This window comes from Leptonotus elevatus, chromosome 8, assembly GCF_054856555.1.
Source record: "Leptonotus elevatus isolate MCC_2025b chromosome 8, RoL_Lele_1.0, whole genome shotgun sequence".
In the NCBI taxonomy this organism is placed as follows: domain Eukaryota; kingdom Metazoa; phylum Chordata; class Actinopteri; order Syngnathiformes; family Syngnathidae; genus Leptonotus; species Leptonotus elevatus.
Genome location: NC_141246.1, coordinates 25,553,709 through 25,568,275, shown reverse-complemented (window position 1 = coordinate 25,568,275; position 14,567 = coordinate 25,553,709). Strand labels below are relative to the sequence as shown.

The following is a 14,567-nucleotide window of genomic DNA, read 5'->3' as shown; positions in this document are numbered from 1 at the left end:
GTTTGAAGAGAGGAACAACTACCACAAGTGGAGCCAGAGTGGAGCAGGAATGGGGGCCCGCATGAAAGGAAAAAATAAAGCGGGAGCAGATTTGGGTTGAAGCAGAGTGAGAAAATAAAAGTGCTGCTGACAGCTGCATGGAGTGATGGAAACAGACAGAACGACGTCTGCGTATGTTTACATTGCCATCTAAACATAATCAGAAACAGCTCTGAAATAGGTCTAAATTACTGAACGCATTGCATGTTCGTGTGTGTGTGTGTCTTTGCAGATGTGTGTGGTCTTTTTTTCCACAAAGTTATTCCAGCTTTACTTCACCCTCCACTGCTCAGCCAAACATCTAAAATATCGCTCTCACCATTTGCACTTTTTTACTGTTTTCTTTTTCTTTTCTGTTTTTTTAAAAACATTTTTCACCAATATTCTTCTTTGCCTTCCTCCAGTCCTCAGTTACGTCGCATATTCTGTCAGTCTGTTATAAAGAGGCACCTTTAAATGTCATTCAGTCGAATAGAGATGTGTCTTTTTGAGTTTGTTTACATAGGATGGTGGCTAAGGATCTATGGAGAACAACAAAGAACAAGAATAGATATAGAGGCTTGTCGTTTCTGCAGTATGTCGTTTTGTATGAAGGACATAAGCCAATGAATTGTATATAATTGTAGTGTTGAAGGTCATGCTGGCTCATCTACACCAAGGAAAATTAACGGTCACATAATTGCCTCAACAATTTTGGGCGTTCCGGCATGTCTAGCTGTCACGCCCATCAGTATAATTTAATATACAGTAAGTTCTGGACTACAAGCCGCTACTTTTTTCACTTGCATTCGACCCTGCGGTTAATACAAAGGTACGGTTTATCTATCAGATCACAATGGGGCGCACAATAAAGGATGTGCAAGAGTGTCAGGAAGAACAAAACAAACCAAGTGAGCCCAAATACAGGAGGAGAGACAGAACAAGAGCGAGACAATTTGCGCCCTCATTATGGAAAAGAAAATAGCGGGAACCCGGTGCGGTAACATTAAAACACCTGCGGCTTACAGTCGGGTGCGGCTTATATGTGTAACAAACTCGAGTATTCCCCAAATTTTACTAGCACGGCTTATAGTCAGGTGCACCTTATAGTCCAGAAATTACTGTACATTTAAATCATTAATATATGGAAAACAACAGCGGTCGAAAGAAAGGGCCTTGTGGCATCCCAGTAATTCAGATAATTTGATCTGTCACCATCAGCCACTACAGCTTGAGTTCTGCCAGGTAAATAATTCTCAAGCCATTTACATAATTTATTATCTAAGTCAGTTTGTACAGCTGCTATACAAGTATTGCTTGTGAACTGTTTCTTAGGCCTTAGAAAGACCAATAAAGACAGTAACACAAAATAATTTTGTCATCCAAAGCATGAAATATTCAAGATGGGAAAAAGTGATGTCATGTTTTGAAGAAGGAACAATGCTCATCAGACATTGTGATACATTTGCCAACACAAGCAATTTTCCATGGGTTAGAAATACACTCAATTGGAAGAGTTTTTGAAATAGGTAGGCACTTGAGTGTCAAAAAAAAAAGCTAAATATAGCAACATCGTTGCTTACACTAAAAAGGCAAGTCACACACACATGCATATCAGAATAAGAGCAGTGATTCCAAAATGAAAGTTCCATCATTTTACATTGGATTTTCATTTCATAGACTGCTAGGCCCATTCAGAAACCTCGTTTCCCTGATCTGATCTATGACAATGCACATTTTTGAAGTTATTATAGATTGCCTTTATGAATAACATTAAAAGGGGTTTGCTGCTATTTAAACCAACCCATTTGTTATTTATTTTTTGAGTTTGAAAAGATGGCAAGAAACTTCCATAGCCCTGCCTTTTGAAGCCTCAGTGACGCCAAGGCCATCAGCTCAGTGCAGCATAAGCAACTGAAAAAAGACGAGTTTCTTTGCAAATGGTTGGATGACGCCAAAGCTTATTGACGTTGTCTATACTAAAAGTAAAAGGGAGGTCAAACCAAGGCATAGAGAGACAACAAATAACACTTAGTGCTTTTTAATACAGGACCAGGTAGACAATTCTCCTCAACACCAAAACTAATCAATGAGCAATTGAATGAAGGAGAGGATGGAGCATTTCAGAGTGAGAGGGGGAAATAAACATTTCTTTTCAACGCCACTCCTAATCAATGAGGGTGATGGGATTAAAAGATTCAGAGACAAAGAGAGGATCCTTCCAGACATGAGAATGAATCAATTTTACATATTGACAGTACAGTATAGCGTCAGTTCAAACTGAGAGGAATATTTGGAAAGTTGCTCGGAAGAAAATGAAAGAAGGGTCTGTCATTGATCAAACTAATGAACTCCTGGCAAGTGGAAGGCAGCAAACACACCAAATCGTGTCTGATTGCTCTAAAGTAAGGTTGTAGCAGATTAGAGAGAGACAGCAGGGCACACAAGCAGGCATAAGCTTAGTGGAGAACAGCTTTGTGTGATATTCTATACACAATGACTCACATATAGACAGTTACTAATTGCTAAAGTCGCTGTTGCATGATATTTTAAAATATGGACTGCTGATTTTCTGATTTTGGAAACTACTGCTATACCATCATCAATATTTAATGTACATCCATCTGGAATAATAAAAAAAAAGAGCTCTTCCCTTTCCGTTGTGGAGTTTATCACTTTTTTACTCACGACTTCCACCTCTGGCCTAAAGCGTAACTGCAGCCTCTGTGTCAAGCTTGTGTACATGCACTCGAATAAAATCTTTATTTATTTATTTTTTCAGTTTTCTTGGAGTTTTAATTGGAGTTAGAGCTGTGCTCAAAGCCGGCCTCTGCTTGTTATTTTTTTTTTTTCTTCCAGTCTCCAATTGTTTAGTACGCTCGCTCACACAACACTACATGTCTGCAGGGACGAGCATGACATTTCCGGTAAATTTCCGTAAACTTCTCATGGGAAGTTAAGATGTGGAATTTTGGAAATATTCCGAATTGGAACGTTTCTGTGTGAATTATGAGAATTAATGGAAATTATTGGAATTTATGGGAAATTGGGGGTAATTTAAACAAATTGTAGCAAACACAAACATAAATGTAAATAATTTTGTTTTGCCAAGAAAAACTATGTCTGGCATACATTTTTGCAACCTTCAACGAACCCTGACGAAAAAACAACACCCACAACTTGTGCACACCCTCGCAAGCATTCGCCACGCAGTGAAATACAGGCTTGAAGTTCATATCCTACGGAGGTCTACCCTGCTGCCAGTTTTGTGCAGTACATAGATTTGGGGTGAGAATTTCTGCTCTTGGAGAAATAAAGAAAAGCAATGTGATGACTTGAAATTATTCAACTCGGTAAGGCACCTAACATTCCAGGAGAAAAGTACCTATTGAAGTGATGACCGCAATTGGACAAAACAGATATATGACAAAACTAGCTGAGGCCAAGGAAGATCCACTGACTTGGAGGAATGTGGTCTTCCATACTAACCACTTGGTCAGAGTGAGAGAAAAAAAGGCTGGGGGTTGGGGTACAAGATGACTTGGCAGGAGAAAATGAAAAAGAGAACAAGGGTGAGACAGTGAGAGACGGAGTGGGAAGGGAGGGGTGTATGCGAGGTCAGTGCACTGGTGCTTCAATAAGCAGAGAAAAATGTGGAACACTGATTAGAGCCCCTGAAAGTGATGCAGCCTGCAGGAGTACATGTAGAAAAGGACTGGAAAATAATAGAGGAGGTCAGATGAAGAGGATGTCAGGGGTGTCAGAGAGGGGATGGGAAAATAGAGGTATGAAGACAGAGTAAAGAAAGATGAAAGTCCATTCATGTCAAAGTTAGCATTACAGACGAGTGGAGGAAGACAGTTCTGCACTGAAGAGAATACACCAACATTATGTGGACACTAGTGATGTGACATTTCAAATGCACAACTATGACTAAAATGATCAGGATTATTGGTTTGAATGCAATATTACTAAAAATAATGTAAATGACAAAATAAATCACAAATGCATGCTAAATATGTTTTATTTCAAATGCAAACAATATTAAATCACAACCCTATATATTAGATACTGTAGACAGTAGAAACTAAAGCAAATTTTCATGGAATCCCACAATACTTAAAATGATTAAGGAGACAATGATATATTATATAGAGGACTACATAGATGCTTTGCTTTTAATCTGGTTAGTATTTGACACAGTGAATAAAGTAAACTGTTATTGATAGCTTAACTCCAAAGTATTCTGTGAGAGTGTCATTCGTCAAGGATTTCCTTAGTGATTAATTAAATGTGAAAGCCCCCCAAACATACATTATTAGAGGTTGCATTATTACAGGGTGTGTGTGTGTGCGTGCGTGCGTGCGTGTGTGTGTGTGTGTGCGTGCTTGCTTGCGTGTGTGTGTTAAGCAAAAGGCAGGATGCTATTTTTAGGAAACAATAGCTGTATTGGCTGAGTGAATAATACAAACCCAATTTAAGTGAAGTTGGGATGTTGTGTAAAATGTGAATAAAACAGAATACAATGATTGGAAAGTCATTTTCAACCTATTTTCAATTGAATACACTGCAAATACAAGATATTAAGGTAAAATTAACTTTAACTATATAGCGTGTGGTATAATGCAATAATGCCCCATGCAGTGTGAACAATAGGCTACAATTCCAATTTCTGGTCTTCTTCTTCTTTATAAATCGGATATGTATGTGATGCGTCTGCAATATGAACGCGAAGTAACATTGTCAAATTTATATTTGTCTTTAATTTAATTCCATTTGAAACATTAAGCATTAAGTTGGCATTTGTGGTAGCCTGACAGACGGTTATTTATTCTGCGAAGCAATGACGTGACGTCAGTTTTAGTAGATGTCTCGAACTCTACAATACGTCACCTTATTTCCCCAAAACATTTCTAGTTACCTTCTCCTGTCTCACTACACTGGCGATATGAGATGAAAAGGCACGGACTTACATGTAAATCCATGTTGTAAGGTGATCCCCGACGCGACACCACGTGGGATCATATTTACTTCAGTAAACACGGTGTCACGTTACGTCTTGTTTTGGGTGTACGGCACTCAATGTTGTGCACATGCGATTGATTGGAGTTGCTTTAGCGTGACGTCATCAGCTACTGGAGATCTTCCCAAGAATGCATTTTACTCATCGACAGCCAATCGGTGATCATAATTTTCCATACTGCAAGTGATGGCACATTCATTCAAATCATATCTAAAAACACAACAACGCTTACATGTTCATAGTTCTAAACGCAGTTTATTATCTTTTTGTTTTACTTTGTGCTTGTATTTTGAACGTTTTATTTCGTGACACCTTGACTGTAAGTGGTGTGAGAAACAATGACTTTGCGTTAATGGAATCCGATGCTGTTTTCAAAGAAGGTCAGGTGTCCAGCGTATTGCTCTGTGATATGTGGTTCCAATGCAATAGTAAGCAACTCAGCTCACAGATGATCGCTTTATGAATTTTTAAACGTGTTACACCCAATACTGCTAATTCCTACACAGAGCAGCCTTCCAAATTAAAAGCATGGATTTCAAAAATATATAATTAAACATCACACACTAAACAGCTTGAGGAATTCTTAACATGGTAGATATTACTAAATTATTTGAAGTTGTACAACCACATATTTAAATTGGGACTTTTTTTTCTGGCCACTGGATTATTTGTTTCATCTTATTTACAGATTTTTTTTTAATTCATTTTATTTTGTACTCTATGCAAAATGACTTTTATGAGCAAATTGAAAAAATATAATTGCAATTTCATTTAATTTTAAGGAAATTTGATTTAGTTGGGATATATTTGTCATTTAAAAAAAATCTCTGTCATTGCTTTATATGGAAATTTTATGTATCATAAGTACTAATGATATCGGCACTTGGTATCATTATCGGTGAGTACTGAAGATTTGAGTATGACTATTGGTATCGGTCAAAAAAAAAGAAGTGGTATAGAACATCCCTAGTTCTTGATATAGATGCCCTCAATTAAAAATCAGTTATCTCTCATACCTCATATCTCTTTTCTGCAAATTTTTCCCCCCTATCCTTTACAATCATGGATCCAAAAACGATGCACTCTACCTACATGAACAGTAAAGATAGCCTCTGGCTGTGGAAATAACCCATTCTTGCTTTGGTCTCCTTGCTGGAGACCAGAGGTGGAATGGGTTTTCACGCTTCACAACCCACAAGTCTTAACTCTTCTACTGACCTCTTCCACTCTGTACAAGTGTTCTTTTTCCTGGATCTCCTCTCCTGCTCATCTTTTTTTCTCAGTTTCTTAGCACCTCCCTCCATTTTATCATTCCATTTCCCTCCGCCTTACACCTCTTGCTCTCTCTCATGTCGGTTTTGCTCTTTTTTCATCTCTAAATTCGGTTGACCATTGAGCTTGCTCTGGGTAACTTTTAATTGACTTTTTGTGACATTTGCAATTATTTTTGTACTCTTTATTTTCTACTTGTTCTATTATCTATCAGCTGAGCTGAACCGTGGACTACTTTCAAATTGCTACTTACTACATACAAAAAATAAATAAATCAGCTGTTAACTTTTTTGTCTTGACATGTTATCATTTCGATTTAATATAATTATGCCTGTGCGTATACAGTGTTCCCTCGTTTCTCGCGGGTGTTACGTTCCCAAAACTACCCGCGATAATGGAAATCCGTGTAATTTCTCTCAGGCTCAGAGGTAACATATACTTTAACAAGTGATCGTGTCACATGAGACAAGCACCACTCTTAACCAATGGTTATACAATACTACCAGAAAAATTACTGCACTTCTTTAGCAGTAGCAGTTTTATGGCATTCTCTAATAAAGTCACGGGGCAGCTCTCAATCACGTGCCCCACAACAGCTTGCTTCATGTCTTAAAATTATGGATGTGCCTTACATGAAAGACTGTAAAACTGTAACCACAAAATAATTATTTACACCTTAAGACATGTTTTTTTCTTATCGTTTTTTTCTTTCTTTCTTTCTTTCTTTTTTTTTTTTTTTTTAAAGAAAGAGGGTATTCGTTGAAAATCAATGTTGACCAAATGCCCTCTATTAATGTTATCTCGCAAGAGGTTTTCTGTGTGGAATTTGCATGTTCACTGCATGCAGGGGTGATGTCAGGGATTTAAAGACATTTTGGGTCTCTCTCGCCATCAATGGCGCTAATTCAATATTGTACTTTATAGAGCCCCTGTTAGTGATTGCCCCTTAGAATGAACATGTTTGAATTAGAACATTCAAGAAATAGCCTATAGACATTTTATTTCAAAACATATATTACATTTGTTAGTCATTTTCTCTGCCGCAGAGACAAAGGAGTTCAACACTGAAAATAGACACTTTTAAAGTATACAGAAATCATTAGTATTACTCTCTGAAATCAAGACACTAGGAGTAGTCTATACAATGGAAATGCTAAATCAATGACCTGTGTCTTGTATAGAGCTAAACAGTTCACACATTTTAAAGTGTGTATAGTTTGATTGTGGCTCCAGACATAGCAACTTCAGCCGAATGCTTCATTCACTGCAAATACAAAGAGACATTCCTAATACTCACCAACTGTGCGTGATTGTATTCTCCAATGTTGAAGTTAGAATCCTGCTTTGCGGATTGTTGAAACATATTAAGAATGTGTGTGCGTGTGGGTGTGTGCGGGTGTGTGTGTGCGTGTGTGTGGGGGGGGGGGGGGGGGGCTTGCGTGCATTCATTGCCTTCATGGGCATTTGCTTCCACATGCCCTCTATTATTCTTTGCTTTTTTCAATGAGAAATAAATAACAGGGTGAAAAATGGGGACATGATGCTCTTTATGAAAATTATATACTTTACCAGCATTGGCATTAATTTCCATCAAACACCCTGGAAAGACAAATGTGCAGAAAAACATGCAGCCTTGAAAAGTTGAAAACAATTTGAGCAAAATTTTGCATAGGAAAATACAGAGCCAACATGGCATTTTGGGCAATTTTCTCAAGCCTACTATAAATTGTGCCTCATGTCTGTCTCAAATTACTTATAATGAGCAAAACATATACCCCCATTGCAGATTCAGTGGTTCAGTTTGGTTAGTTAGAATACTCGGACGTTGTTAGACATAATCAGTGAAATCACACACAACGGCACGTAGCAGGAAGCACACAATAATCAATTTTAAATTAGTGACTGTTACGTCTAGGGGAAGGTGCGCCACATAAGGAAGGAACACATCTCGGTCTCCAAGTGCAATAACATAATACAAAGGAAGCTATCAAGACTTTATTTTCACAATGGAAAGAGGCAAAGGCAAGACCAACGTATTTACACAAAAAGGCAGCAAATGGCACACAACTAATGGCTAACCCTAACTAATACAAACCAAACAACTATCTACACGAAAGTGGCACTAAGGATAATGATCACACAAATTAATTTGGAGACCGAGAGGAACTGCTGCTGCTGCCAGATCACCGGCCTTGCTGTCATCTTCTGGTGGCTTTTTGAATCGGCAGTTGTATTGGCCCAGCCAATTGGAAGGCCGCACCGCTTTCTGCTGGGACCTCCTCCGTGGCCAATCGCTTGCCGCCACCTTGGTCTCCGATAGTCCTGTTTAAAGGGACACTACATCCTCACATAGCACACATAATGCAGGGCCGTAACACCTCCCTACCCAAAGAATAAACATGCACCCATGTTTGTTAAAACTACTCAGAACGAAAGGGCGTCAGCCAGAACATTACTTTTTCCCCTTTTGTGCATAATCTCTATGTTGAAAGTAGTCTGCATAGACAGTTTCTTTTGAAAGAAGCCAAGGCCCCACGCCTCAAACCACATACATTATACAAACACTTCCTAAAAGACTGTACAGACACATTTTGCGTCGGAACGGCCGAGTCTGATAGGCATGTCTCTCGGAGCTAACGTAGAGGACCACGTACTGTCGAAGACCCATTTTCTTCCAGCAGGAATAATTCACGAAGCTGAGCGGAATTTGAAACCTTACTAGCAGAACACCATTTATCAAAAAACAGCGACTTCTCACGCACAAACTCCACATGAGTCTGGTTGGCAGATTTGCACAGACTACAACATTTTTGGTGTTAGGCCTCTGGCGCCAACTCATAAGCCCGTAAAGCAGTGGCTTTCACGACATCGTACTCCAGACTGCTCGAGGGACAAACTCAAGCACAACTCCTGCGTTTTCTCAACCAATTTGCACTGCAGCAACAAACTCCACACCTCCTTAGGCCACCGGAGTGTTGCCGCTATGCGTTCGAATGCGCTGAAATTTGAATCCACCTCCGATTCCCGGAAGGTGGGCTCCAAAACAATGTGCTTGCTCATGTCGAATTGGTCCGACGCGGAGGTGGAATGGCTTGGGCTTGAAGGGGTGGGTCAACTCCACCTCGAGGGACTTGGTTTGGAGCTCCACCTCCTTTATCTGTAGAGTGAGCCGCAGCTCCTCCAACTTCCCAAGCGCCCATCCTCAGAGCCGGCTAGCGTCTGGACTACTTTTCCCGCTTCCACCAGCCTCTGAGCGACACAATGCTTAATCGCCGCCTTTCTTGCGTTCAAAGGCACGGAGATGTCAAAGAAATTAGCAATCAACAAGAGGTCGGCCTTAGTGCACTGATCCAACTTGTCCAGGGTGGGGTGCAGCGCGAACTCATCCAAGTTGAACATAGCCCTTAAATCCGCCAACCACCCTTAATGAGGAAACAAAAGTGTACTTACTAAAAAATTACGGACTAAACTTCCCTGACAAGCCCCCAATAATGTTACGCACCCGTCTAGGGGAAGGTGCGCCACATAAGGAAGGGACACCTCTCGGTCTCCAAGTGCAATAAAATAACAATACACAAAGGAAGCTATCAAGACTTAATTTTTTCTTAATTAAATGTAATTTCACAATGGAAAGAGGCAAGAACAACGTATTTACGCAAAAAGGTTTTCTCAACATAACTAAAGAAATCACCAGTTGGTTTCAAAAACAAAAGCCAGCAAATGGCATGCAACTAATGGCTAACCCTAACTAATACAAACGAAACAACTATCTACACAAAGGTGGCACTAAGGATAACGATTACACAAGTTAATTTGGAGGCCGAGAGGAACCGCTGCTGCTGCCAGGTCACCGCCCTTGCTGTCATCTTCTGGTGGCTTTTGTATTGGCCCAGCCAATCGGATGGCCGCACCACTTTCTGCTGGGATCTTCTCCGTGGCCAATCGCTTGCCGCCATCTTGGTCTCCGCAAGTCCTGCTTAAAAGGACACTACATCCTCACATAGCACACATAATGCAGGGCCGTGACAGTGACACATTTATTTGATTTACTGATGCATTTATTACATTTCTGTAATCCTTCACAAGGGCATAATTTTGGTGGCAGTGGCAAGGAATAAAGAGCAAAGACAGTTTTGAACCAGGGATATTTTTACGTACAACGCACATACATATTATCTTTACCAGCTTTTGTTGCTAACGTAGACAAATAATAACAATGATCATACTGTCTCCACAAGACATCTCTAGAAATTGTATCTATATTATTCTATATTCTATAAATCTATACTATTGGTCATTACACATGCGTGGGTGTTATGCTTACAAATGATTTACCTAACTAAAGGCCTGAAAAAGGCCTTACTCTCTTTGAGGATTCAATGTTAATAGTTAAACAAACATGCAATTTTTGGGGTCGTGAAAAGTGACCGATTTGAAGGTACAAGGTTTCGGCCCAACGGCAAGTTTTACAGCCATTTTTTTTTCTTGGGACACAAACACTGAATTGCTCCTGGTAACATATTTACATTTGCAGTTCCTATGTAAAAATATTTAAATGTATGTAATCTAAGTAAAATAAATGAAAAATTTAGCTAAATGTCTTCACTGAATTGTGAATGCCAGTTTCTATTTTGTTTTAAATAAAGAGAAGATTTATGACGACATTTGACTGCATATTAAAAGTCATACTTTCTCTATAATGTTTACAGAGCAACCCTCCATTCATCACAGCTCTACTCTGCCTCCTGTGGCACCCCCATATCGTCAGCATCCCTCAATAACAGCTCTCAACCAATCACTGGGCTCTGCACAACACCCTGGTCAATTGCTGAATTCTACCCGGCAACTAACTCCTCCTACTGGAAGCCCGGCCCCTGTGGTCGGCCAATCACCTGCCGAGCTGCAGACCACACCCCCAGAGAGCGTCCCGCTGCAAGACAGCTGGGTGCTGGGTAGCAATGTGCCTCTGGAAACAAGGTAAATTATATTTGCCTTAAACACAGATGCATTTGTAGCTGTGCCATGTAGGTAAAACTTTTTATCCAGATATATGTATGTAATATTTAATTAACCTTATTTGAAATGAATGGCAGTTATCTTTTTACTGTTTATTTATTAAATACATATTGTATATCGAGAACACCATACAATAAATAAAATATATATTAAATAATATCCAAAATAATTGTTAGCACAACCAACTTTTAAGGAATGCATTAAAGTGTGAAGAATTAAAATAAATACAAGAACAACAATTCAAGTATGCATCACATTTAAATCAGTAAAAGTGCTAATAAATGAACGTTTTCAGTGACGTCCAGTCCTTACTCAGTTTAGGCATCAACAAAGAGCGTAACTAGCGGTGATAACTAATGTAAATTGCAGGACACGTTGATCATCATCACCTTGAATGCAACTCGCATCCTGAGCATCGCTTTGCAATTGATCAAGGAAAAGGAGCCTCAGCTCCATTCCCCACGATGAAGCTTTTGCCATCACACTCTTGTTTTAACAAAATATATGATTTTTGAAATAAAATAAGTTGTTTATCTGTTTAAAGTAATCATGCTATATTTTGGTCATTTTCTTTAATTAATATTTGAGCAACATAGGTTCTCGCACAATTGTCTTTTTGGATTTTTTTAGGAAAACATTGCATCCGCATGCCCGGTCCAGAACAAGTGGAACACAACTAACCATTTTGCCAAAACACATACACACACTGAAAAAAGGCCACAGACTGACCAGAGATACCGCAGGCCTACAAGTTTAGGTCCATAAACAGTGATGTGGATTTTACCAATGACAGAGCAGCGTGTTTAGTTCAAAGACCATTCAGACTTTTGTTTAATTTGGCTTTGCCACGTGGCTGAGGCAATCTGTCACTTGACCGGGCGCAGCTGCCAGTGTACCAGCATATCTCTGCACAGCCTGTGACCTTGACCTCTGGCCATTGGGGCCGCTCCTTGCACATCATTTATTAGATGAGTAAATTGTTACTGAAACTGAAGACACAGACAAAATGATGTTAAGCAGGTATGATCTGGTCATGTATCGACCATATACTGTATCGACCCTTAAGTTGTAGTCACTGACATCTTTGTTGTGGTCTCCCATCTTGTAATCATGTGAACGGAGGATGCATTTTGATTAGCCACCTGAATTTCTGCACCAAGTAGCGTGTACACAGTCAGTTTTTCAATTCATGAGGCAAAAAAATATCCTATGTTTGATATATGTCTCAAGACCTCGTAAAAGACGAAGCTCACCAGAAATTACGGTCACACAGCAAACACGGTCTCAAATGACTTTTTGCTAAGCAGATAGCTCCAATGCGTGCTTTCTACTGCAGTTGGCACAGTGACAAGACAAAGGCCTGTTTTTCTCTGTACAGGTTAACATTGATGGTTATAATAGAAACGTGCATCATGCACTTTCTGTTTTATTTAAAAGAACAGTTACTCTAGTTTTGTGAAAAGAACTGCACAATTCAAAGCAATTCTTCTTCTTCTTATTTTAATTGTCAAGTACTGCATCTAAGGCCAGCAAGCCTTTCAGAAAGATACATGTATGAGCAACATTACATTTCTATTCAGGAATGTATTTTCAGCAATGATGCTATGCATCATTGAGCTTGACTTCTTCAACATGCATTTGATCATGGTCCTGTATTTTGGAAACAACAATGGACTGAGAAAAAATAAATACAATTTGTAAACTTTAGATTTAGATTTTTCAATGCAGAAGGCATATTTGTAAGACACTGAAAAGGGGTGACATTACTTGGTAGACAAAGATTCGTTATTGCAATGTGTGTTAATGAGAATGTGTGAGTAATGGTAACCTTGACCTTTGTTTCACCAAACAATTTATAGTCAACTTAAGTCCCCCCCGTGATGGTGATGCCATTAGATTCATGGAGGGGAAAATATTGGTCTCTATGATCTTTACAACCTCCAGCATTTTGGCTTTGTTACTGTATGAGCTGGAGAATGTTAATACCATTGGGACTATGTCTCTGGTTTGGATTTATTTTAATATTAAAAGGTTGACAGTTTAGTTTTAAGATCATTCAAAACTGGGTTCATTGCAGAAAAACTTGGAAGTGTGTTGTGTCGGAATGTTGAAACACTGCATAGAGCCAGATTTGAGTACAGAGTAAGAATATTGGAGTATGAAAGAAAGATCCAAAGAAGTGAGACTTTTTCATATAGGCCATTCCACTCAGTTGGTTTAAATTATTGTCCATAATCCAAAATAGCTTTTGGCTTCTCGTGCGTCAACAGGAAATGAAAGAGAGAGAGAGAGAGAGAGAGAGAGAGAGAGAGAGAGAGAGAGAGAGAGAGAAGAAGGTAAAAATCAAATTCAATGTTATTTTCTTCTTTTGAGTTAATCTTTCTTTTGTAATTACAAGTCATTAAAAAAATAAGAATGGTATCCTCGTCCACCTGGGCGGTATCTCCTTCAAGCTTGGGTCCTCTACCAGAGGCGAGTGCCCTTGAGGGTTCTGGCAGGAACTTGGTTGTTCCCAGTATTGTGTTCTCCTTCACGGATGTTGTACCTGGTATCTGCTGGTGCCATCCCACCCATCTTGGGGATTACTGCCCCCAGTGCCCTCATTACTACTGACACTACTGTTGCTTTTCCCCTCCACATTTTCTCTAATTCTTCCTTCAGTCCTTGATATTTATCCATCTTTTTGTGTTACTTTTTCCCTATGTTGCTATCATTCGGGATTGCTACATCTAACACAACTGCTTTCTTCTGATGTTTATCCACATGTTTATCCATGTACACTGTTCCTGCTACCTGGTAGTGCTGTATGTCTATGAGCATCTTACACCCTGCTGTGATATGCTGCACTGTTCTGGGGCTTCTTTGCACATCCTGCACCTGGGGTCCTGCCTAATGTGGTATACCATGGCCTCTATTGATCTTGTGTTTAGGGCCTGCTCTTGTGCTGCCATGATTAGTGTCTCCATGCTGTCTTTCAGTCCAGTCTTTTCCAGTCACTGGTATGTTTTCATGATGTCAGCCACTTTCTCAATTTGTCGGTTGTATATGCCATACAGGGGCTTGTCTTTCCATGACAGTCCATCTGGCTCTATCTCCAGGACATCCCTGGGGGCCATCTTCTTGATGTTGTTATGGAAAATAATTAGTTAGCACGTATTAGCATAACATGTTTATAGTTTATTGTGGACATTTGCAATTTTAACAATGAGCCTTTTACTTGCTGTACATGAAGCTAGAA

At 39.4% G+C, this 14,567-nt stretch overlaps 1 protein-coding gene across 7 annotated transcripts in view; it reads left to right on the top strand.

Annotated features, from left to right (window-relative positions):
• tenm3 (teneurin transmembrane protein 3) overlaps positions 1-14,567 on the top strand; it is a 269,085-nt gene that overhangs the window by 146,233 nt on the left and 108,285 nt on the right. For all 7 annotated transcript variants that reach the window (XM_086083026.1, XM_086083025.1, XM_086083024.1 and 4 more), the window contains one exon: positions 11,023-11,290. In XM_086083026.1, coding sequence (XP_085939152.1) covers positions 11,023-11,290 — 268 coding nt within the window. The remainder of the gene's footprint in view (positions 1-11,022; positions 11,291-14,567) is intronic.